This window comes from Rhinatrema bivittatum, chromosome 8, assembly GCF_901001135.1.
Source record: "Rhinatrema bivittatum chromosome 8, aRhiBiv1.1, whole genome shotgun sequence".
Lineage (NCBI taxonomy): Eukaryota > Metazoa > Chordata > Amphibia > Gymnophiona > Rhinatrematidae > Rhinatrema > Rhinatrema bivittatum.
This window is the reverse complement of record NC_042622.1, coordinates 177,635,222-177,661,193: the sequence shown is the minus strand read 5'-3', so window position 1 is coordinate 177,661,193 and position 25,972 is coordinate 177,635,222. Positions and strand designations below refer to the sequence as shown.

Genomic DNA, 25,972 nt, shown 5'->3' with positions numbered 1-25,972 from the left:
GCTAATTATTTAACAGATTAAAAATATCGCTTTGAATACTGCATATTACAAGAGAAAATGCGTGTTTTTTTTCTATGTCTCCTGTGTTGTATTGCAAACACACAGCCTCTCTTAGATGAACTTCTTCAGAGGGGTAGTCTTGTTAGTGTGGTGTAGCAAAAATGAGAGAGGCAGGTGCTACACTACATGGCTAACCAATGTATTGAGGGCTGAGCTTTCGAAGATATGACGAAGTGGACTCTGCTCCTTGAAACCTCGTGCCTTGATAAATTGGTACCACTTCCCTCTGTCACTGTTGTCTTTTTGGGGTTTCCAGTTTTGTTTTTGGCTGTGATCACTTAGCCTGTTCTTTCTGTATCTGTGATTGAGGTGAGGTGATCTGCCCACGTATAGTTTCGCAGGAGGTATCCGTAGCAGTCCAGCTTGCACCGCCTACCTGCCACTCCACCTGCTAACGGCCCCTCCCCCCCCCAGTTCTGCACAGTCAGTTCCACGTGCTGCGCTCTGGCCACACGTCTCGCGCGAACCTGATGTAAACAAAGGCATCCGGCATTGCTGCCGGCTACCTAGGGCTGGAGAGGAAGAGTCGTGAGGCACCGCAGGCCCAGGGTCGAGGAGTCTCACCCCTACGGCCTTCACTTCTACCTCGCGGCGGCGACGGCCCCACTCCCGACTCCGAGGCCGCCGCTGTTACAGAAGCAGTAGCAGCTCAAGTCCCAGCTCGGCGAGGGCCCGCTTTCCCGCGGCGCTGATTGGCTGGCAGGCGCTGATTGGCAGGCGGGCCGAGGCTCGGATTGGGCGGCGTCGGGGTTCCGTTGCGCAGGGTAGGTTCCGCTCTGCCTGGATCCGGGGCCGGGCACTCGGTTTGTTTGTGGTGAGAGCGCGGGGGGTGAGGAGGTGAGTGAGTGTTCACGGGTGGGGGGCGGTTACGGTCGCTCAAGCTTGCTGCTGCCTGGAGGACCTGGCCGGCTCTCAACGGGAGGATGAAGTGTTATTTGTTGGGGCCGCTGTTGATATAGGACCGGTGCTGGGGAGCATTGCTGAGATATGGGGGCTGCCCATAGCGGGGCACGAGGTGGTAATGTGGGCCACTGCTTATAAGTGCTTGGCGCAGGGGGGGGAGGTTCCACCCACGTTGGTACTCCGGATGGAGCTGGGTACTTTTCTGATATGTGGGAGGTGATGAAGGTATAGCGAGGACCCAGGTGCTGTTGAGGGGGCACTGCAGGGATCGAGGTTGGGGCCCCTGAGATGGCTGCTCTGCAAACCTAAGAGAAATGAAGGCAAACTGTCCAGTGACATCTGCTTCTGGAGGCGCATGAGATCTGCCTTCTTTGTTACATTAACAGACCGGGACCTGTGAGGCCTCCCAAGCTGAAGTATTATAACACCTGTCTATACACTATTTCATTGGTCTAGTACAAGATATCACAACCCCAATGTGTCAATATTTTACTAGGACAACAAACATTTGTCATTAAAGTAATTTCATATGGTAGCATAGTAGATGATGGCAGAAAACCCCCCCCAATCTGTTAATCCTTTCTCTTCATAATGAAAGATATATCCCACCTGCCAGCCATTTAGAGTGATCCCTTACTTGTAAGATACTTCTCCTTATCAGGACAGTTTTTGTCATCAGCCTCCTTAAAAGTTGAGCATACAAGGTTCCCTGTGTAGTATACACTTTTGTAATATTTTAAATGTCAACCAATACTAGTGTGGCTATTGCCTGAACGCAGGCTTCTTAGATTTCCTATGTAACCTGCCAGACATACCTGCCTACTTAAAATGTGTGCATTTCTGCAAGACTTCTAGTTATTACTGTGCTTACAGCACACTGGACAGATTTAGCAACTTGTTTCATTTTTTTTCATTGCAGACTAATCTACATGGCTACCAATACTAGTGTGGCTGTTGCTTGAACAACCGGCCTTCTAGAGTCTTTACGTAACCTGCCAGACAGACTTGGCTACTTGAACGCCTGCATTTCTACTAGAACTTCTAGTTATTATTGTAGTTGCAGCCTACCAGACAGACCCAGCTGTGTGATTGCTTATGTTTCTACTAGGATTTCATTCATATTACCCATTTTTCCATTTGTTCAAGCAGCTCCAACACTTATTGGATCTTTCACGTGATATAGAGCAGCTAGCAAAGAACCAGGGAATCCAAGGTGTTTCTTGTGACAATGGGCAAGTCACTTCATGCTTTATTGCCTAAGGTACAAACTTGGGGCCTGATTTACTAAGGTTTTTCTCACATTCTGTGCCTATGGGAAAAATGCTTAGAAAATGAGGCCCTTAGATTATAAATTTTCTGGCAATAGAGAAAATACCTATTGTATCTGAATGTAACTTGGCTTGAGCTAAATCTAAATAAGTAGGACATTTTAAACTTAAGAGAAATGAAGGCAAACTGCCCAGTGACATCTGCTTCTCACTGAAAGAGCATGACACAGTAGGTCTTGCTTCTGCCATTATCTCTTCATGCTTATCCCATGCCTTTTTAATGTCTGATGTTTTAGCTTCCACAGTCTGTACCAGGAGGGCATTCCATGCATCCATCACTCTTTCCATGAAAAATGATTTCACCTTGTAGCCTCATATGGTGATCCTTTGTTCTAGAATTTCCTTTCCATTGAAACATTTTCTGCTTGTGAATTATTAATACCTTTTAGGTATTTCAGTGATCTTAAAAGCTGTTCTCTTGCTGCTTTGCTGTGTGATAATTGAAACACAGGACATGACAGCAGATGAAGAACCAAACAATCCATCCAGTCAATCATATAATAGTAATGCTTGTATAATTCCTTCAGTGTGCATAATTTTGGATATGCCATAGGTTCTTGTTGGGATGACCAAAGGGGGCCATATCTTGTGATCCTTTTGTTAATCATCTTGGATCCCACTGGTGGTTAGTCTGTAGAGCCAGAGCAGGGGAGCCTTTTCTATATACGCTACAGAATTAATAGTAAAGGCTTTTTTCATAATTTTGCATTGAACCAATACAATATGGTGTCGATTTACACAAGCCATTGAAACTAAACAGTTGTTTGTGTTTTTTGGAACTCTATTTGTACAGTCATCACAGAATCCATGAAATTTTGTACAGTGGGTACAAATCAGATATGTCAGGGCAGAAGCAACGTGATCAGTAAAACAACAATAAACAGATCTGAATCCTTCCTCTTGTCAAAGTTAGTCATTTTTAAAAAAAATGTCTTTTCCAATAGGCATTGACTAAACAGCCATGGCAACTGAATCCCCTCGCCGTCCCAGCCGCTGTACTGGAGGAGTGATGGTTCGACCACAGGCAGTCACGTAAGAATCATTTTAAAAAAACATTTAATAAATCTTAATGGACAATTTAACCTTTATCTTTAACATGTGTGAGGCTAGTGGGAAATGAAAGGCACTAGTGACTTGCATTTCTAGGCAGCAGTCAGTGTGAGGCTCGTGCCTGAGCTATATTTCCATGAGCTTCTATGGAATTGTAATATCAGCACAGGATTAGTTAGCAGAAATCTTTTGGTTGCAGCAAGCTAGCAGCAGTTGTCAGGTCTGGTTATATTAGAAGAGCTTTGGATACGGAAGTACTTTGGCCTCGATAGTGTATTTCTGGAGTAACCTTTGACTGATTTCATAATTCCCTGGAGGTAATTTTTGGTGGCAAGGCTTTGCCTGTTAGGAGTATGCACTGGATTCTTGGGTGCCTGTTGTGCTGTGCCATTCATGGTTTGAAATCCTTCTAGATAGGAGGTTGTAGATGTCTATGCGCATTTAAGACTTTGACTTGTATAAAAATATAAAGAAAAAAATAGTAAGACCCCAAGAGAAACAAGCCAGTTTATATTTTGAGAATGCTGGATAGTGTTGCTTTTACTAAAAAGTGCATTTTGGGAAGTGAAATGAAACAGTCGGGACCCATCTGTGCTGGGTGTTTCTCACTTTTAGACTGTTCTGTCCTTCATATCCCCAGCACCCCACCAGACAGTGAGCCCATGCACAAGGAGCAAGGCTTAGAGAGCAGCTTGTCCTGGACAAATCAGAACTGTCCATGGATTTTCCCAGGCCTAGCATTGGCATTATTAAAGATGTTCTTGTAGTAAGTAATGATATTGATTAGCAGAAGCAAAGTTTACCTTTCCTTTTGCTTAAGTATGAAGGTAGCTGCTTCCACAAGTGTATGGATTTCTGTTGTCTCCAAAGAAAAATCTTGCTGTGGGATCTCCTGCTGCAGTATCTTGTGCTTTCAGCATGTGGCAAAAGAAGACATATCCTTCGATGTACAGCCAAATAAATTTCCTATTGTCCATTTTTTCCCCCTTTTTTTTTTTTTTTAATTTTTAGTGCATACTAAGAACAAAACAAAATACTGCTCATACCTACTGCCATATTAGGTTCACAGTTCTGGCACCAATAGTCAGTGATCTGTCTCGAGTTAAACACCGTGTTTTTATTGTCTTATGGCTTTTAGTTTGCTTACTCCCCAAATATATAGGTTTCTTCCGAGGCTTTTTGGATGTTTAGATTTACTGAATTAATAGATTTATTTTTATTAAGTTGTCATATTTGATTTTTATGTATGTGATTTGCTGACTCTTTATGGTTCCTTTGTTGATGTTGCTTGTACCACATTTTGAGGGTGTTGCTGATTATATATATTTTCTTTCTTTTTTGAATGCAGCGTGCGCTGTAGATCCTCAGTACACAACAAAGGCACACATTTGCTCTAGCTTACCGTGGATAAGTCGAGGGCATTTTTTTTTTCCTTGGACCACAAAAGTAAAAGAATTGCTGTGACCCATGGATAAGTGTAGGATTAAACCTAGAGGGCTTATGTCTATTCCCAGTGGTTCACTCCTTCCCTCCTGATACCTTAACTCACCCACTGCTGGCAGAATGATGGATGCTCAGTTGCGTTCTCCCTCCTCCCTACGGAGTCCCAGTGTCACGCTTTGAACCACGTGGTTCTTAGTGCACCAATCAGGCCCTGGCAGAGGAGGAGGGAGGACGCTTCTGAACAGTTGCATGTCGTCCTGTTAGCAGCGGGTGAGTTCGGGGATCGGGAGGGAGGGAAGGAGTGAATGACTGGGGATAGTCATCAGAATAATTATTGGAAGGGGGGGGAAGGAGGAAACTAGCATTGACCCATGGATGATAAGACCCTGTTTTTTAAGATTAATTTTAAGACTTAAACTTCTCGACTTATTTACAAGTATATACGGTACATCCCCCGGATGTTTTGCTAATTTAGTCCCTTTGTACGACTGCTCCCATGTGCCCACCATGTATGCACATGTATTTTCTGTAGATTTTTAGAAATCAAGTTGCAGAAGCACAGTGTAGATGAGACATTTTTTATTGGACTTTTACCCTACCTTCTTCATGACAGATGTGCAGGTAAAGTGTTGTGTGACGTGCATCATCAGCATTTGTTTTCAAAGAGCTGTAGAGTAAAAGGATGGGGCCCGAGTTTCATGTGCTTGAATGAGGCCCCATCGTGGGTAATGGGTAGAAACCAGTTTCTCTGCTGAGTCACTTTGTTTGATCATTTTAATTTCAAATGTCTTAGATTTGTGAGTGTTTGTTTTTTTTTTTTTTTTGAAGTTTCCTTTCAGGATCCTGATCATGTGCTGCTTGGTGCAGTGATCTGACCTCGAAAAATCTTCCCCACAAGAGTGGTATCTTGTTCTTTGTGGTGTGCTATTTTGGATTACCCTGTGAAAATTTCTTAGCTTTAACGTCTGATTCATTTCATCAGTATAACATACTTTGTCACTTTTTTTTTGCAAAGGATAATAGTGCTTTTTTTTTTCTGGAGGAAAAGGTGCTGATACTTCCATGTAGGGCCTCCTCTGGAATGGAATGGGAAGAGGTAACCACTTGGCCCCATCCCCTGCACCTGGCCACAGAGCCACTGAAATGACAGGACTGCAAATATTACACCTGACCCTAGAACACAAATATACTTCCTGTTGGGAAAATAGAACAAGCCAGACTGCTACAGATATCGACACAGAAACTACACATTAGCAGAACGCCTCACCTTGTGCACCCAGAGAGAACATGGCAGACCTTCACCAAATACAGACTAAGTGACCACAAATTATAAATAGAAATATGCAGACAGAAACTGAACTGTAAAACCCTAAGGCTCTGCATGCAGCACATTTCCTCTTGTACTGTGCAAAATACAAAGATATCAGAGATGCTGCACATTTAAATTACTAAAGGAAAAGCCTTCTTTTTATTCTGTCTGTTGTCTAGACGTTTTGAACACTAACACCACCCTCCTCTTGCAACAGTGGGTCTCGGCAACTCTAACATAAGACTCCCTCCTCCCCCACCTCCAAACAAATGTACAACGATGGGGATGCTCAGTGGCCTCAACAATAAAACTTCTCTCCCACATAAACATATAGGCCCTAGTTTATCCCATTCCAGCCATGTCACATGACTTTACTGTCTCCCATTCCTCCAGGAGTCATCGATTTCTTATCTCCCTCCTCCCAGCAGGCAGGCTGAATCTCCTCTCCCTTTTTTTTTTTCCCAGGGTCTAATTGTCCATGCTCTTCTCTCCCCCATTTCCCTGCCCAGGTGGCAGTGGCAGTCCCAAATCCCTTCTCTGAGCAGAAGAGAGGACACAGGGAGGGGGAGCAGGGGGCAGCACTGGATGCATGTTTTTTGGGGAAGGGACCACTGGACAATTCAAGCAGATGGGAGGAGAAGGTGCTCCATACCAGTAGGTACTTCCTGAATAAAAGCCCCCAAAGTAGATATTATGTTAATGGAAGAATATAAACTTGATCCTTTTATAGTGAATGACTTTGATATGTGCGGGCAGAGGTTGCAATGAAATAGTTCCATTTTCTTCAGTTTGAAGCTTACTTCTCATCAGGTTTTGCTTTAGCTAGATCAATGCCAGAAAACCAGAACCGAAGGAACTGCGGATATTTCTTCAAGTGGTTCATCCTGGTATAAGTAGCTGCAGATATTTTATGATTTTTTTTTCTTAGTATTTTTTAGATCTGGGTTTTATCTTGCTACACGTGAAACTTGTGGCTTGCCTCTCTTTGTATTGCATTGTTTTCCCTTGGAGATTTAAGCAAAGGTGTAGTTTTATTGGAGATGATGTTAGAGTAATTGAATTTTTATCTGAATAATTTGGTTAGCATTTTGAAGCGTTTATCTCTATATTTTGGACTGGCGTATAAATGGTGGTATCATATGCATAATGGATGTCTTGAATGTGAAGGGTGAAAACTCGATGGTAGTTTATTTTGTGGTTTATTTCTGGGATTTTGAAACTGTTCCTTGGGATGCACGCATACACCAAGCTATTTCTTAGCTTTCTCTGGATCCCATTCTTCTGTGTGCCTCCCATTTCAGGCAGCGTTATCAGCTTAATACTTCAAAACTTTTCAGAGAAAGAAGTTTGCAGGTAGACAACATGAATGCTTATTTAAATGTGGAAAAACGAGTCAGTATTTCTCATCCCTAAACCACTGTGCCAGCCAGAGAGGCCTGTTCTTGTGAGCAAGTAAGACTTGAGGAATGGGCAGATTCAATAAGTGAATCTGCCAGCTCAGATTGTGTGATGCAAAACCAGACTTATTTTATTTTTATTTTATTTATTTGTATTTTTCTATACCGGCATTCACGGAGTTCGTATCATGTCGGTTTACATAAAACGGGTGAGAAATACATTATAACGTAAATAACTAATAACATAAGAGTATACATTAAAAAGTAAAACAAGCGCATGGAAGAAAAAGTTACAATAAAACGGGGGTCATTCTAACTGGGATTAGAGTTAGAGGAAAGATAAAAAGTTTAACAAGAAGTAAAACATTGTAATGATTGGTAGATAGTGACTGTTTCAGTTTAATAGGAAATGTTCAGTAATGTTGCATTTGATGGTAGTGAATCTTTAAGGGTCCGGAAATGCTTTCATGAACAGCCATGTTTTCAGTCTTTTCCTGAAGGTTGGAAGACATGGTTCCTGTCTTAGTTCTAGGGGGATGGAGTTCCACAGTGGGGGACCTGCTGTGGAGAAGGCCCGATCTCTCAATGTTATATGTTGGGTGGTATTGTTATGTGGTACCTGTAGATATTCTCTATATGCTTCTCTGATGGGTCTGTTGGAGGAGTGTTTTTTAAGAGCTATTTGTAGATGGAGTGGAGCCAGTCCATGGATATTCTTGTAGATTGTGGTGAGGGATTTATGAATTATTCTGTAGTGGATTGGTAACCAGTGTAGGTCTTTAAGGACTGGTGTAATGTGATCTCTTCTTCTTTTGTTTGTTAGAATTCTTGCTGTGGTGTTCTGTATCATTTGGAGCGGTTTAGTATGTGATGATGGGAGGCCTAGTAGGATCGAGTTGCAGTAATCAATTTTCGCAAATATTATTGCTTGGAGCACTGTTCTATAATCATGGAAGTGAAATAGGGGTTTTATTCTTTTTAATACGTGCAGTTTGTGGAAGCAGTCTTTGGTTGTTTGGTTGATAAACGATTTCAAATTTAGCCGGTTGTCTATGGAGACTCCTAAATCTCTTACTTTTGAGGTTTGCAAGTTGGCTGGCGGGTTTGTAGTGATTTTGCAATTATCTGGAGTGATAATTGAATATTATCTGGATTATACTTTTATTTATTTATATATATATAGTATAAATATAGTGTATATTTATATATGTATAAATATAGTGTGTATATTTATATATATAAATATAGTGTGTGTGTATATATATATATATATATATATATAAATATAGTATATATATATATATATATATATATAGTATAAAAGTATACTGGAATATACTTTTGAGGTTTGCAAGTTGGCTGGCGGGTTTGTAGTGATTTTGCAATTATCTGGAGTGATTTTGAATATTTCATATTCAAGCACAATTACTTGTGCTTGAATATGAAATGCTGTAAACTTAACTACCACATCTTCATTTTGTCCAGAAGGATCTGACTTTTTTGACTGGTTTTGTTAGCCAGGTGTTGTGCCTGTCTGTTAGTTGTGTGGAAAACAGGAAGGGAAGGAGGGTGAGGGCTTAACCCTTTCTTTAAAGAAGGATGTCCATTTGATTGTGCATATTTTGCAAAATTATTGGTGGGCCATCAGATTTCTAAAGAAGCCTGTGAAGGATGTGGCACATCTCAGCATCAGCTTGAATGTGTGTCTGTAGTGTGTGGAAATTTGTCCCTTCTCTCATCCTTATAAACTGTGTTATATCTTATAACGAAGCTCTAGTCCTCTCTCCCTCAACCCTTCTTTCATCATAACCACCTTTAAAATTGATTTCTGGTTATTGTTTTTCTATTCATCTTTCAGGGAGCAGTCTTACATGGAAAGTGTTGTTACATTTCTTCAGGATGTAGTGCCACAGGTAAGTCCCATTAGGGCTACCTAGTCTGGAAAAAATACACCTGGGGTGGGAACCTTTGCTATGTCTGTCTGGTATGGGTTTTGTTTTTTTTCTTTATTTATCCTCTTTTCAGTGTGCCTTTTGCATCCTGCTCTCATAAACTCATTCGTGGTATAAATCAGGAGCTGATCTCAGGTTTTCTGTTTCTCAGAGTGTTAACCAATAGGGCTCTGAACCCTCTTAAAAATAACGATGCACAGGGACCTGGGTCTGATTCCCAAATCAGTTCCTCCAATAGTACATTGCCCAAACACAGTACAAAGGCATTATGCAATACAATTATAATATGAGAGATTCCTGCCTCAATTAACAGTCGAGCCGTAACAACCAGCCATCATCCATGAGCCATAAAACTGCATAGCTAAAGAGCAAAGAGACAGTAAAACACAACAAAACAGCAGTTTTTCTTCATGTTTTGACATTTTACCTCCTCATTCACACCATATCCCTTCCCCTACTCCATGCCTTCATTTCTCTTCCAACAAAAGTTAATACCACAAACCTATATGCACATCCACCATGCCACCCAAACATACATATCTGCCCCCAGTCAATCAACTCCTCCTGCACTTTATCCTCCACCCATATACCCCCATGTGACCCAGTCTGAGGCAGAACATTGACTTCACCAACTATGTTATTTCTAAGGCAGCTTGCCATATAGACATATACCCCTGCTCAAGTATAGCTTGCTTCACCTCCTTTGGAAGCTGATATAGAAAGTTCGCCCACATCTCAATATATTCCTTTGATACCCTCACATGCGCATTTTTCTACATCTATTCGCTCCAACACCATATAAGCAGATATTCTGTGCTGCCATGTAGCTATATTGGATGGGTGTTCCTATGTCCACTTAAGCAGCACACATTCGCATGCCACAACCAAGGCCATAATCGGGGTTCATTTGTAACTCAAGGGTGCCAGGGCATTCTGGGGAGCAGATTAAGGACATGTAAAAATAGTTATAAATAAATGATTGATTAGACAGAGTAGTAGTGTTTGCAGCTTTGTTATAAAGGAGATGAGATTGTTCTGTGTTTTTGTGTTTATTATTTAGGCTTACAGTGGTACATCACCAACGGAAGAAAAAGAGAAAATCCTGTGGGTGAGGTTTGAAAGCTGTGATCTGAATGGTACGGCTTCCTTCTCTAACAAGTCTTATTATGCAGCCTCTACAAGGGTCATTAATTTAAGTTGATTATTAAGAGACATGTTTGGACTATTGCTGATTTAAGTGATTTCCATGTGCAAAAGAAGAGAATTCCAATCTGAAGACTAATCCCAAATAAGTCGGATGCATGCTATAATAAAACCGATCTTCTATGAGGACTGAGGAGAAGAATCTTTCTCACCTTTGTGTCCAACCAATTCTCTTTTGTTATGAGTAATTTCATTAATCAAGTGATAGGGAATTTGTCGCACCAGGATTTATTTAATTTGAGGAAATGCTGAATGTTCCTACTGTTTAAACCCAGGTTTGTGACTCCCATAGGCTAGCATAATCTTCATTTTTTTGTATTGTGAGAAAATCCCCCCCCCCCAGTACCCTCCATTGTACAAAAATGAAAAACCCACTCAGTGTCTTCAGACACTGCACAGAAATCCTTGCATCTAGATTAAAGTTAGTTATGTTGCACTGATTTGCAGCACTTGTAAACTTACATCTGTTTCATTTCAAATATAGATACATCAAGGAACCTGGAATGTCACAAAATGCACAGCACAGGCAATGAGCCCCCTTTGGTGCTAATGATTGGCTACAGTGATGGGATGCAGGTCTGGAGCATACCAGTAAGTAGAGGTTGCTTCGGGAATGTGCTTTCTCTGGCTGCTGATTTTGAAAGCAGCAGATACCACTCGTGTGCTAGCACCAATTTAATCACGTAGATGTGAAAAGTGACTTGTTTACATACATTTATTCTATAACATGTGAGAAGTAATTTTTTAACATGGAGGATAGGCTCAGCTTAAAGAGCATGAGTTGTTTTCCATAAATATGAATGTAAAAGAGATGTGGGGGGAAAATGAAGAGAACGAGAGGCAAAACCAGTCAGTGGCCAAATGTGTGTCTGCCCTGTGTTTTGAAGCTGAGATGTCCCAAGTTTGGATCTGTTTTCTATCAGCAGCAGCCGAATTTAGGCATGTAGTGGTATGATGCAGCAGGACCCTGTGAGGGACAGTATTGGTGACTCAGATGCTTGGTCTCACAGGAGAATTCTCAGGGGAGGTGGGAGGAGATGAGAATAATCTGAGTCCTTTTCATAGATCCCAGGTAGTACTGCCATATGTATTTTGTTTTTATTGTACCGTTCTCTGCACTTTGAGGTCCATTTTTAGTCATTGTACGGATAAGAAAGTTAGTTAAACTTGTCTAGCGTTCTTTAGAGGTGTATGCAGTAAGTGAAGCCACCCTATTGAATATAGCTGGCTATCTAAGTTTTCTGGCTAACTTTAGGACAGCTCTTTGACCGATCCAGATTTTGCCTGAGAAGTTATCTGGCTAACTCTAAATATCGGAGTTACCCCCAAGTAAGGTAGCTGGCTAACTCAGCTCCTCCCATTTAAGCCTCAGGAACTCCCCTGATTTCTCCAGCTAAATTCTAGCTGGCTATTAAATAATCTGGCTGGATAAGTGCCCGAATCTTCGTTTAGTCTGATAACTTTTGAAAATGGACCTCCTTATCTTTAAGCTCAAGAGCTTCTGTTTGTGTTGCTAGGCCCAACAGTTACCATAGTCCCTCCTCAGAGTAAGTACAGCATCTGCATAGCAGTCACATCGTGGGCTCTTTGTGGTTGGAAAATCCAAATCTGGTACAGGGATTTTTGTATATAACTGAACGCTACATTTAAATCTGTCCCTGAAATGATTTGCTTTCTTATTATAAACCTGAAGTAGAAACTTGCGCCTTTGCTCCAGAGGTACCACTTTATCTATTTTAGTGTACTTTTAGAATAGCAATAACAACCCCACAAAACACAGTTACTCCTTGGGTTAATCGGGCCATGTTACAAGAAGCAGAACGAAGATTGGTTGGGCCATATGTTGGAATGGCCATGCAGAAAGTCAATCAATCAAGAGCAACTACTCAATCGCTGAAATGTGAGAATTATTCAAACTTCCAATGCGACCTTATACACGCTTATTGGATAAATATTGTAAATGGTTTTATGACACCTTTTCTTTGTATAATATATGCTTGTGTTAAAATATTATGTATAGTGATTTAAAAATTTATGAAGGAGTAGAGGGAAGTTTCATATAAACTAGTTGGTGTCTCGGCACCACAGTTCTGTGGTTGTATAATCATTAACTGACCCCCTCCTCCTGTGAAAACTTTTTAGTGAAATAAAATGTTTTTTCTTCACCTATGTGTCCTCTTCCGTGCGAGCATTAAACTTTTTTGTATGCCAAAATAGTGCTAAATTTTAGACAGCTAAAAGCACTCTATTATAAAACTGTCAAAAGAGCAAAGTTCAGACTTCCCTGAGTTGTATTGGCGTGCGCTATCCAATTTTCAACGCAAATCCCTGCGTGGATAGCGCACGCCAATACAACTCAGGGAAGTCTGAACTTTGCTCTTTTGACAGTTTTATAATAGAGTGCTTTTAGCTGTCTAAAATTTAGCACTATTTTGGCATACAAAAAAGTTTAATGCTCGCACGGAAGAGGACACATAGGTGAAGAAAAAACATTTTATTTCACTAAAAAGTTTTCACAGGAGGAGGGGGTCAGTTAATGATTATACAACCACAGAACTGTGGTGCCGAGACACCAACTAGTTTATATGAAACTTCCCTCTACTCCTTCATAAATTTTTAAATCACTATACATAATATTTTAACACAAGCATATATTATACAAAGAAAAGGTGTCATAAAACCATTTACAATATTTATCCAATAAGCGTGTATAAGGTCGCATTGGAAGTTTGAATAATTCTCACATTTCAGCGATTGAGTAGTTGCTCTTGATTGATTGATTTATTATAGGTTTAATCGCTGCAGCAGTGGCATTGATTTGTTTTGGTTTGTCACATGCAGAAAGTCAGGCAGCTGGTCTGCGGGAGACTCTGAGCCACAGTTTTGTGGGTGTGCTGCATCTGCTAAGGAGCATTTTCTACTTTTGCTTTAGGACCTTATTTTGGCTTGACTGACCAACGCGTCATGTATGTCTCACACCCTTCAGGGGCCAGAATACTACTTTTATTTTTAAATCTTTTTATTATTATTAGTATAACATAATAAACAATGAACTCCCAATACTACAGATTGAAGATTTATCAAAAGTACCACCTGTTTGTTTTGACTCTGAACACAACAGGAGCTAAGGAATATTCAAATTAGAAACCCCTAACCACCCACCCCTCCCAAAACCGCAGATGTGAGTCCATTGTCAACCAACAAAGGTCCTTCAATGAGTATTCAGAAGCATGCTTCTAGTTTGTAGGTAGAGAATCCAAATAAGCCATATATTCAGGATTCTGCACATCTTAGTAGGGCGACTCCCGCCCACCATCAGTTCCATAATTAGCAGACGATGGATAGCATTTCTCCAAAAAGCGTAAGAAGGATCTACTTCTTGTCTCCAATAATGCAAAATAGTATTATGGGCAACTATCAAAACCTTAGAAACACACATCCTTTGTTCATCAGTGTAAGCTCTTAGAGCATGAGGACATAAGAGATTCCATACTGGGTCGGACCAAGGGTCCCATCAAGCCCAGTATCCTGTTTCCACAGTGGCCAATCCAAGTTACAAGTACCTGGCAAGTATCCAAACATTAGATAACAAGATACTATTGCTTAAAATTACCATAATAGCAGTTTATGGATTTTCCCTCTAGGAACTCATCCAAACCTTTTTTAAACCCATCTACGCTAACTGCTGTAACCACATCCTCTGGCAATGAATTCAGAGCTTAACTTTGTGTTGGGTGAAAAATGTTTTTTAGATTTGTTTTAAATGAGCTACTTGCTAACTTCATGGAGTGCCCCCTGGTCCTTCTATAATCTGAGAGAGTAAATAACCGATTTACATTAATTTGTTCAAGTCCTTTCATGATTTTGTAGACTTCTATCATATCTCCCCTCAGTCGTCTCTTCTTCAAATTGAACAGCCCTAACTTCTTTAGCCTTTCCTCATAGGGCAGCTGTTCATGCCCCTTATTTTGGTCGCCCTTCTCTGCACTTCTCCAGTGCAGCTATATCCTTTTTGAGATGCGGTGACCAGAATTGCACACAGTATTCAAGGTGCAGTTTCACCATGGAGTGATACAGAGGCATTATGACATCCTCTGTTTTATTTGCCATTCCCTTCCTAATAATTCTTAACATTGTTTGCTTTTTTGATCGCCGCAGCACACTGGGCCGACTATTTCAATGTATTATCCACTATGATGCCTAGATCTCTTTCCTGGGTGGTAACTCCTAACATAGAATCTAACATTTGTGTAACTACAGCAAGGGTTATTTTTCCCTATATGCATCACTTCGCACTTGTCTCGCAAAGGGAAGAACCCAAATATAGCAAGTTGTACAGAAAAAATAACCAAATACTTGCTTACAAAAAACTTGAACATTAGTACAATACCAAAAAATGTGTCCCAAGGTTCCTGATTCAACTGTACATTTAAGACCTAAATCAGAGTCCGTTAAACCCATTAGAAAGGCTTGCCTTTGCAATATGTATGCTCTAGACATTAATGTAAATTGCATTTTGCGCAATTGCGCATTCCCTGTACGTACCCGGATCAGTCCAGACTCCTGGGTTTTGCCCCCCCTCTAGCAGATGGCGGCACAGAAGTTTTCAAAACAAAACTCTGCCTATAAATAGGCTGGTGCCATCTACAGTCCAACAGTATTTCTCTGTCTCCAGCAGATGGTGGAGGTGCAAGGCTTTCGGTCTGTGCTGATTGCTTAGTGGAGTTAGTTAGTCGAGAGTTTTCGGTCGGTAAAACCATTTTACTTTGATTAAAAAAAAAAAAAAAAAAAGGAGCAGTTTCTGTCCAGAGCCTCCCAGTGGGTTTGTAAGGTCCTGAGGGGACCATCCACCACTGGCTGTGGAGGCAGCTGCATTACAGGGTCGAGGGCCCTCTTGTTCCAAGTTAGCAGCTCTGGGTGCGACACCAGGGAGCCCAGTTCACTCCACCCCGCTGGATCAGGACCGTGGACCACTGCTGGGCAAGTGTTTAAAAAAAAAAAAAAAAGTTTGATTTCCTGGCGTGTAGCCAGATGGACTCAGGACAAATGGGATAGTATCCGCGTGCTAGCAGTTGGAGATGGATCTGACGTCAGCACGGGGGCGTGTATATATCCCCACAGGAAGCGCAGCTGTTCAGTAATTTCCGTCTCCAAAGCAGTTTGGAGTGCCTGCACGCTGGTTCAGCGTGCTTTCCAAGACTACTTTCATTTTTGTTTTCTTCTCTTCTAGATTCTACCCCAGATGGGTCGAGATCACGTCGGACCAGTGGGTCCTCGCAGTTATCCGAGCGGGGTATTATCTGGACTTTCATCATCTTCCTCCGGACAAGTTTGTGGAGTCTTCATGTTCCCCGCTCAAGAAGGCAGCATTGGAGGCCACCCTGACGAGGCTCCTGACCTTGAACGCCATCCTCCCAGTGCCTGCCTGGGAAGTGAATTCTGGACACTATTCCATTTATTTCATAGTACCCAAGAAAGGGGGCACTTTTCGGCCTGTGCTGGACCTCAAATCCCTCAATCGGTACTTATGGGTACCGAGGTTTCGCATGGACACTCTGCGCTCCGTCAAAGCCGCAGTCCAGCCCGGAGAGTTCCTCACGGCATTAGACCTGTCCGAAGCCTATCTTCATATTCCGATACATCCAGATCATCAGCGCTTCCTACGCTTCAAGGTTCTGGACCGCCACTTCCAGTTTCGAGCTCTCCCCTTCGGGTTGGCCACCTCCCCAAGGACATTCACCAAGGTGATCGTAGTTGTGGCGGCGGCACTCAGGCGGGACGGGATCTTGGTCCATCCCTACCTAGACGACTGGTTGATCAGGGCGAAATCCCGAGTGGAGAGCCTGCGGACAACCGACAGGGTGATCGCCCTTCTGGAAAGCTTGGGCTGGGTCATCAACCTCAGCAAGAGCTGCCTACAGCCTTCCCAGTCCATAGAATATCTGGGGGTACGGTTCGACACTCGGGCGGACACGGTCAGTCTTACGACCAAGAGACAGTTGAAACTTCGGCAGCGTATCCAGTATCTGTTGGGAACCAGTCGGCCGTTAGCTTGGGATTATCTGCAAGTTCTGGGTCTCATGGCCTCCACTCTGGACGTGGTGCCTTGGGCACGAGCCCATATGAGACCACTACAGCATTCCCTGCTCTCTCGCTGGAGCCCCCATCACCGAGCCTATTCCACGCACCTCCCTCTACCGGTCCATGTTCGGACCCAGCTGCGGTGGTGGTTGCGGTCCGACCACCTGAGCAGGGGGTCGCGGATGTCCTCGCCCACGTGGATCTTGCTCACCACGGATGCCAGCCTAAGCGGCTGGGGAGCACATTGCGAAGAACTCACCGCGCAAGGGCGCTGGAACAGGGAGGAGTCCACATGGAACATCAATCGCCTGGAAGCCCGGGCAGTCAGACTGGCCTGCCTTCGTTTCGCTCCACGGCTGCGGCACAGAGCTGTCAGAGTGATGTTCGACAACGCCACCACGGTGGCCTACATCAACCGTCAGGGCGGAACCAGAAGCCGACAGGTATCTCTAGAAATCGCCCCACTCATGGTTTGGGCAGAGGCGAATCTGCGGGACATCTCCGCCGTCCACATTGCCGGGAAGGACAATACCACAGCAGACTTCCTCAGCAGAGGAAGCCTGAATCCAGGCGAGTGGCAGCTGTCCCCCACAGCTTTCCAGATGATTGTCGATCACTGGGGGATCCCGGCCATGGATTTACTGGCAGACAAGTCCAATGCTCAGGTACCCAGATACTTCAGCCGCAGACGCGACCCGTGCTCGCACGGCATCGATGCTCTGGTCCAGCCGTGGCCTCCGGGGACTCTTCTATATGCCTTTCCCCCGTGGCCTCTACTGGGTGCCCTCATCCACAGGATTCGGTCACACCAGGGCCTAGTTCTTCTGGTGGCCCCGGACTGGTCAAGAAGACCCTGGTACGCGGACCTCAGACGCCTGCTGGCAGGGGAGCCTCTCCCCCTGCCTCCTCTCCGGGACCTTCTACGTCAAGGTCCCATTCTGCACGAGGATCCGGCTCAGTTCTCTCTTACGGTCTGGCCATTGAGAGGGCTCGACTGAAGAAAAAGGGTTACTCGGGGCCTGTGATTAATACACTCCTCCGGGCTCGCAAGTTTTCCACATCCCTCACCTACGTACGGATCTGGAGAATTTTTGAAGCATGGTGCGACTCTCATGGCACCAGTCCACATGCCGCCACTATTCCTATTGTGTTGGATTTCCTGCAGGATGGGCTTCAGAAGGGTCTCTCCCTCAGCTCCATCAAGGTTCAGGTAGCGGCACTATCGTACTATGGGCCCAGGAGAGGTGGCAAGACTATCGCCAAGCACCCTGATGTTTCTCGTTTCCTGCAAGGCGTCAAGCATATTCGTCCGCCACTAAAGTGGCCTATACCCTTATGGAACCTTAATCTGGTTCTGGATTTCCTTGCGGGATCCACCTTCCGACCCCTTCGGGGCTTGTCTCTACGGTCTCTAACCCTGAAGTTGGTATTCCTGATGGCCGTATGCTCCGCACGCCGCATCTCTGAACTACAAGCGCTGTCCTGCCGTGATCCCTTTCTACGTATCACTTCGGAGTCTATCCATCTTCGGACGGTTCCCTCCTTTCTCCCTAAAGTGGTTTCACAATTTCATCTTAACCAAACCATATCCTTGCCTACCACGGTAGGTTTGAAGAAATCTGAAGAAGGCCGTTTATTACGCCATCTCGACATCGGCAGATTGCTGCCCAGGTATCTGACAATGACTCAAGACCTGCGGAAGACAGACCATCTGTTCGTCCTACACAGCGGGAAGAAGCAAGGTGAAGCGGCCTCTCGGCCCACCATTGCCCGCTGGATTAAAGACGTTGTCAGAGCCGCCTACGTGGCGGCTGGGAAGGCTCCGCCTCTACAGGTTGAGGCTCATTCTACCAGAGCCCAAGCGGCGTCTTGGGCTGAATCCCGGATGCTGTCACCGGCGGACATCTGTAAAGCGGCGACATGGTCCTCCCTCCATACCTTTTCTCGGTTCTACCATCTGGATGTCCAGGCCAGGGAGGACTCGGCTTTTGCGAGGGCGGTACTGCATGGTCCTCAGGCAGCCTCCCGCCCAGGCGGGGTGTAAAGCTTTGGTACATCCCATTTGTCCTGAGTCCATCTGGCTACACGCCAGGAAATGTTGAGATTACTTACCTGGTAATCTTGTTTTCCTTAGTGTAGACAGATGGACTCAGCATCCCGCCCAGCTGCCTGTGTACATGGGTTTTCACTGATTCCAGGTAAGCCTTTGACCTTTGTTTTCCTAAGAGCGTACACTCTGCCAATATCCACGCCTTCCGGTTGGGAAGGCTGGCGGTCTCCAGCCACTGTCAATCGGTCAGGGGAGGCCTGTTTTCACTTTTTTTTTTTCTTTACTTTTCATTGAGCGTCAGTACACACATCCATAACAGCTTTTGCAAGGAAGATTACTGAACAGCTGCGCTTCCTGTGGGGATATATACACGCCCCCGTGCTGACGTCAGATCCATCTCCAACTGCTAGCACGCGGATACTATCCCATTTGTCCTGAGTCCATCTGTCTACACTAAGGAAAACAAGATTACCAGGTAAGTAATCTCAACATTTTCTTTCAATTTCTGTCAGTGTCACAGGCGCTGCAGTTCTCTTCCCTTCCTGACTCTGCGCTTGGGCGGACAGCGATTTATTTTTCTATTTTTTTACAGAATTGAATTTTTATTTTTCTGAGGCCCGCTGCCCGATGCTGCGCTCGTCTGCGTGCCTCGCATGTGGCTCGGCCCGCGCGCATGTCTTTCTTGGGAGGATCTGTGCTCGGCGTGTCTTTCCGGGGGGGAGGGATCCTCTGGGGCCGCGAAAATGGTTAAAGGCAAGGCTGTGTTAGCTGCACAGAGATCAGCTGAGCGCGGGAACGGAGGCCATTTTGGAGTCTTTTAGATCAGCGACTCGTGCAGCTATGGGGGAGAGGATTCTCCCACCTCCCCTCTCTCCTCAGCTAGGGTTTCCTGGAGGGAGCGAACCTTTACAGCCTCTCTCACCTGCAATGGAGGATAGCCCCGGCTTCTGACTCCTCCTCCTTCAAAGTTTATTTTATTTCTCCATAAGGCTTTTAAAGCCAGGAGGGAAGGGAAGCTGCAGGCTGGGGGTAAAACTTCCTAAGTCTAAGGGAGTCTCTGGGTCCTCCAAAGCTAAGCGCCCTTTGCAGACAGGGGCTCATCAGACCGATACTGATTCCACGGGTCAGGACCAGGACCCGCAAGGCAAGCCTCCGATGGGGAAGGATACAGACCCTGATCAACATCCACAGGATCCAGCACGAGGCTCTCGCATTGTGGAAGGAGACAACCCTAAGGTGGTCCGTCTGTTTAGGAGGGAGGAGTTGTCTCCGCTTATCCCTGCCATACTCGGAGAGCTAGGCATAGATGGGCTGCCAGAGGAGTCCAGGCTAGGGGTCATGGACCCAGTGTTGTTGGTCTGAGGGGCCCGGCTACTTCTTTTCCTTTTCATTTTTCTGTCACGGACTTGCTATATAGAGAATGGGATACCCTGGATCTGGGATTGAAAGTTAGCAAGGCTATGGATAAGCTATATCCTCTTCCGGAGGAAGCAATTGACATACTGCGGGTGCCCAAGGTGGACGCGGAGGTGTCTGCAGTCACCAAAAAGACCACAATCCCAGTTACGGGTGCTACAGCCCTGAAAGACTGGTAGGATAGAAAGTTGGAACTGCAGCTCAAGAAATTTTTGAAGTCTTGATACTGGGAGTCTGGGCAGCTATGTGCAGCAATTTTGCCTTTGAGCGGGCCTTCGCTGGGTTCAGCAGTTACAGGCTAATGCTGGTCTTTCCGAATCAGAAGCACAGCAAGCAGGGCGTCTGGAAGCTTTGATCGCTTATAGTGCGGATGCACTTTATGATCTGTTATGGACTTTGGCCAGATCCATGGTGTTTGCAGTCTCGGCTCGATGGCTCCCGTGGTTAAGAAACTGGTTGGCAGATATTTCCTCCAAGGCTCAGCTGGGGTCTTTGCCTTTCAAGGGTAAATTGCGTTTTGGCAAGGACCTCGAGGATATGATTCAATCCTGGGGGAGAACAAGGTTCACAGACTGCCAGAGGAAAGGCCCAAGTCGAGGGCTTCTCTTCTTCATGGTCTCAATTCAGAGGGAATTGGAGATTTTTGTCCATCCAGAGCTCCAGCTTCTTCCTTTCGGCAAGCATCCGATCGCCAACAGTCCTGGTCTCAGCCCTTTTGTGGCCGACGCTTTGGCAGAACCGGGACTACCCAGTCCGCTTCTGAGGCCAAGTCTTCCCAATGAAGGGACGCTGACCCATTCCTCGGTTCCAGCTGTTGGGGGCAGATTGTCCCTGTTTTACAAGGAATGGGCCAAGGTGATGTCGGACCAGTGAGTCCTTGTTATGGTTTCGAGGTGTTTAAGTGGATTCCTGTGTACTGTGGAAGATGACCATGCCCACGGGGAGGAGCCCCGTGGGGAGCCAGAGTTCTGGGCTAGACTCAGGACGCACAAACACAGAGTTTTGTCTTTATTTTACAGCTGATGTATACCACCAGAGGTGGCAGTAGTGAAGTGACCAGAGGAGCAGTCTAGGGACCCTCGGCAGAGGGAACCTGTCTCACCAAGATGGTATAGGGATTTCCAGGTGTAGGTTTCCCAGCACGGCAGAGCTGTAGATGAGACAGACAGTTAGATTACTCACTAGATGGTAGCTGTAAGGTTGACTATTCCACCAGGCAGAAGTAGATGGTAACAGGCACCTGATAGAAAGCAAAGGGCCCCCGAGGAGCGGGTACCCAGGTTAGATGAATACCCTGAAGGGCAGAGAGAGCTTCCAGCGGCAACACGGAAGCGGCAGAGTTGCTTAGACCGGACGAGTCCAATCCTTGCTAACTCAATGAGCTAGCAAACAAGCATAGGCTAAATACCGGATGGTGTGACGTCACTCAAGGGGGATGCACCCGAGGTTCCCGCCATGACGTTGATAAAGATGTGGGTGGCAAAGCCTCACGCCATGTTTCTCCTAAGGGCCTAGGAGGCCCTTAGGAGAAACATGGCGTGAGGCTTTGCCATAGCTGTTCCGGGGATGCCGAAGAAAATGGCTTGGAGACGCAGCGGCAGCCATCTTCCCAAGGCTAGCGGGGAGAGCAGAGAAAAAGGTGAGGCACAAGGGTCGAAGCCGTCTGAGACAGACTGATGCAACAGTCCTTATTGTGATAAATCAAGGCTAAGCTTTAGATTTTGCACACTGCCTTCCGGAGCGGTTTCTGGTCTCCCCATGCGGTTACGAAGAGAAATGACAGACGGAGCAGCAAAAAGGGCATTATTCCATTTACTTCGTAGTCCCCAAAAAGAGGGGTCCTTCCGACCCATTCTGGATTTGAAGATCATAAACTGCTGCCTCAGGGTGCCACGTTTTCTCATGGAGACGTTACGGTCAGTCATTGCCTCTGTAAGAAAAGGAGAGTTTCTGGCACACTGGACCTAACAGAAGCGTATCTTCACATAGGCATTCGGGCCGACCACCAGAAGTTTCTGAGGTTCTTGGTGATGGGTCGCCATTTTCAGTTATGAGCTTTGCCCTTCGGTCTTGCCACCGCACCCAGAACGTTTACCAAGGTAATGGTTGTGGTGGCGGTTCATCTGCGCAGAGAGGGGTTCCTGCTGCATCCATACCTGGATGACTGGATAATTCGGGCAAAGTCTGAGTCGCTCGGCCAGTTGACAATTCACAAAGTGCTTCAACTCCTGCGATCACTACATTGGGTGATCAACTTAGCCAAGAGTTGACTGGTGCCCACCCAGTCTTTGGCGTTTTTAGGAGCTCTATTCGACACTCAACAGGGGAGAGTGTTCCTTACCTCTGACCGAATTGTCAAGCTACAAGGACAAGAGCGGGACTTATTGGCCAACCGTCTCCCCAAAGTGCAGGATTATTTGCGGGTTCTTGGCTCCATGACTTCCACCCTTGGAGCTGGTGTCCTGTACCTTTGCTCATATGCGTCCTTTTTACAGACAGCATTGCTTTTGCATTGGCATCCAGTCTCCGAACAGTTTCATTTACCTCTCCCTCTTATGGATATGGTGGCTTATCTCGGACAACTTATCCCGAGGAGTTCCCCTGGAGGTGCCCAAATGGACAGTGGTGAACACGGACGCCTCTCCGGGTGGGGAGCATTTGCCTGAGGAAGTCTGTGCAGGGACAATGGTCCCAGGAAGAATCTCAGTGGTCAATCAGTCTGGAAACCAGGGCAGTGTGGTTAGCGTTGCAAGCATTTCGCCCTCTCCTCCAGGGGAAGTCAGTCAGAATTCTTTCCGACAATGCGACCACGGTGGCTTATATCAATTGCCAAGGGGGAACCAAGAGCCAGCCAGTGGCCACAGAAGCCCGGCAGCTGATCAGATGGGCAGAGAAGCATTTAGTACATATTGAAGCGTCTTCCATAGCAGGAGTCGACAACTTTTAGGCGGACTTTCTCAGTCGGCAACCCCTCGATCCCGGGTAATGGGAGCTCGCAGATGAAGCTTTCTAGCTCATATGTGACACTTGGGGCGTACCCCGCCTGGATCTCATGGCAACGTTTCAGAATGCCAAGGCTCCATGCTTCTTCGGTCGCCGCAGAGAAACAGGAGCAGAAGGGGTAGATGCCTTGGTGCTGCCCTGGCCGACCGACGTGCTGCTGTACGTCTTCCCTCCTTGGCCACTGATAGGCAAAGTGCTCAAGAGAGTGTAGATACACCCAGCAGAAGTCATCCTCGTAGCTCCAGAATGGCCGAGAAGACCTTGGTTTGCGGACCTGGTCAATCTGGCAGTGGCGGATCCCCTGCAGTTGCCACTGTTCCCGGACCTTCTCCATCAAGGGCCCGTGTGTTTGGAAGAGGGCGATCGCTTTTGTCTAGCGGCATGGCTTTTGAGAGGCGCTGCCTGAGGAGCAAAGGGTATTCAAACGCTGTGGTGGCAACACTTCTCCGGTCACGCAAGACATCCACCAACCTCATGTATGTGCGCATGTGGAGAATCTTTGAATCTTGATGCGTGGACTGGGCGATTGTTCCTACTCTGTCTTCGGTGTCGGGTATTTTAGGTTTCTTACAATCTGGACTTGCCAAGGGCTTATGTAGTTCCCTGAGGGTTCAGGTGGCAGCTCTTGGTTGTTTGCGCGGTTCCATTCAAGGCATGGTGTTGGCTGCTCACCCCGATGTGGCTCGTTTCCTAAAGGGGGCAAAGCATTTACGTACTCCGATCAGGCACCCTTCTCCTTCTTGGAATCTGAACTTGGTTCTCTCAGCTTTGTGTATGGCGCCCTTTGAGCCTCTGAAAATGGTTACAATAAAGGATCTCATGTTAAAGGCAATTTTCCATATCACTATCATATCTGCTCACAGGGTATCGGGGCTCCAGGCTCTATCCTGTAGGGAGCAGTTTCTGAGAATTTCGGATTCTGGTGTGTTCTTGTGGATGGTTCCTTCCTTTCTTCCAAAGGTGGTGTCTGTTTTTCACGTGAATCAGTCAGTGGAGCTTCCGTTGTTTCCCATTTTGGACCGGTCAGACCCTATGTGTAAGACTTACAGAAACTGGATGTTTGTCGGGCATTGTTGCGTTTATCTGGAAGTTACTAACGTGTTTCGGGCCATCTTTTTGTGCTGTGGGCTGTTCCGAAACGAGGAAATATGGCACCTAAAGCTACGATTTCGTGCTGGTTGAAAGAGGCTATAGGCTCGGCATATTTGCTGCGTGGTAAGCCTGTACCGTTTGGTCTTCGGGCTCATTCTGCCTGTTCACAGGCGGCTTCTTGGGCTGGGTGTCAAATGATCTCACCGTAGGAGATCTGCAGGGCGGCGACTTGGAAGTCTTTGCATACCTTTGCCAGACACTACAGACTGGATGTTCAGGCACTGGGTGAATGAGGCTTTGGAGAAGCAGTGCTTAGAGCAGGCCTCTCCAGATCCCATCCCAGGTGAGAAAGCTCTGGTACACCCCAGGAGTCTGGGCTGATCCGGGTACGTACAGGGAAAGGAAAATTAGTTTCTTACCTGATAATTTTTGTTTCTGTAGTACCATGGATCAGTCCAGAGTCCCGCCCGGGGAACGCATGGAAGTAAGGGAGAGTCTGCTCAGTTATTGATTGATTTTTCAGATCTGCAGAAATTGCATTGACCGTCCTCAAGTGGTTCTACAGGTTCAGTTCCTAGGAGGGTTAAGTGAACCGGTTATTTATTTTTCTTGTTGAAGGGTTATTGTACATAGTTATGGTGGTTTTTTTGAGAGCCATTCTGCTTTGACATTGAGTAATACTGCGGACTGTAGATGGCACCATCCTATATAAGGCGGAGTTTTGTTTTGAAAACTTCTCTGCCCCCATTTGCTAGGGGGGGGGGGGGAAACCCAGGAGTCTGGACTGATCCGTGGTACTACAGGAACGAAAATTATCAGGAATTTTCCTTTTTGCGTGATATTAGAAATACGTCGAAAGCAAGCCTTAAAATCAGACAAAGGAAAAGGGATATGTAATTCATAGTTCCATTTAGTCCATAAAGATTCAAAAGAGAATTTCAAAGACTTTTATGAATAAGAGAAAAGCTTATTGTAACCTAAAGGATGTTTTCATTTAGGAGTATAGTATGGACGTGGAGAGAGTGGACAGCCTTGACAAGGTCCCCATTGTAAAGAGAAGCTAAATGTTATCCTTTCTCTTCTCAGCTACCTCTTGTTACCCCCTCTCCCAGTTTTTTGCTTTCCCTGTTAAAATGCAATTTCTAAGCCTAACTGTTCATTGTAAACTGGCATGATGTCCACAACTAATGCCGGTATATAAAAAAATGTTTAAATAAAGGATAACGAATGTCTGATCGGATCTTCTATATCAAACCAGTCTTGGAACACTTCCCATCCTTTGGCTGCAAGGGCATTCATGTCTAAAGACCTCATATAATGTCTCAATTGCAAGTAACTGAACGTTGGGATAATAATATTAGGAAATGTTTGTTGCATATAGAGTCAAGTATGCATTCGCCCTTGATCATCAAGAATATGAGACAATAGAAAAAAACCCTCCCTGTGACCATGTGAAAAAAACCCCCTGCTATCCAATCCTGGTTGAAAGGCCAAATTGCAAGAATGGGTAAGAAGAGAGAGACCGTACACGTTAGACCCATCTCAGAGGTAATCCAGCGCCACATTCTCCTAGCAGGCATCAAAAGTATATGAGTCTTCAAATATGTAGAAATCTGTAGCCATAAGCCAATCACCTATATGACGGAGGTGAGCTCCATAATTATATAGGTGAATATCAGGGAGGT

General features: G+C 45.3%; 1 protein-coding gene across 7 annotated transcripts in view; it reads left to right on the top strand.

The window, feature by feature from the left end:
* The first annotated feature begins 485 nt into the window (after window positions 1-485).
* The window catches only part of BCAS3 (BCAS3 microtubule associated cell migration factor), a 969,760-nt gene continuing 944,273 nt past the window's right edge, over window positions 486-25,972 (top strand). For 5 of the 7 annotated variants that reach the window (XM_029612008.1, XM_029612006.1, XM_029612007.1 and 2 more), the window contains exons 1-5: window positions 486-824; window positions 3,236-3,323; window positions 9,349-9,403; window positions 10,503-10,578; window positions 11,130-11,236. In XM_029612008.1, the coding sequence (XP_029467868.1) occupies window positions 3,253-3,323; window positions 9,349-9,403; window positions 10,503-10,578; window positions 11,130-11,236 (309 nt within the window). In that variant the 5' untranslated portion in view covers window positions 486-824; window positions 3,236-3,252. The other 2 variants (XM_029612003.1, XM_029612005.1) reach the window with 2 other exon arrangements.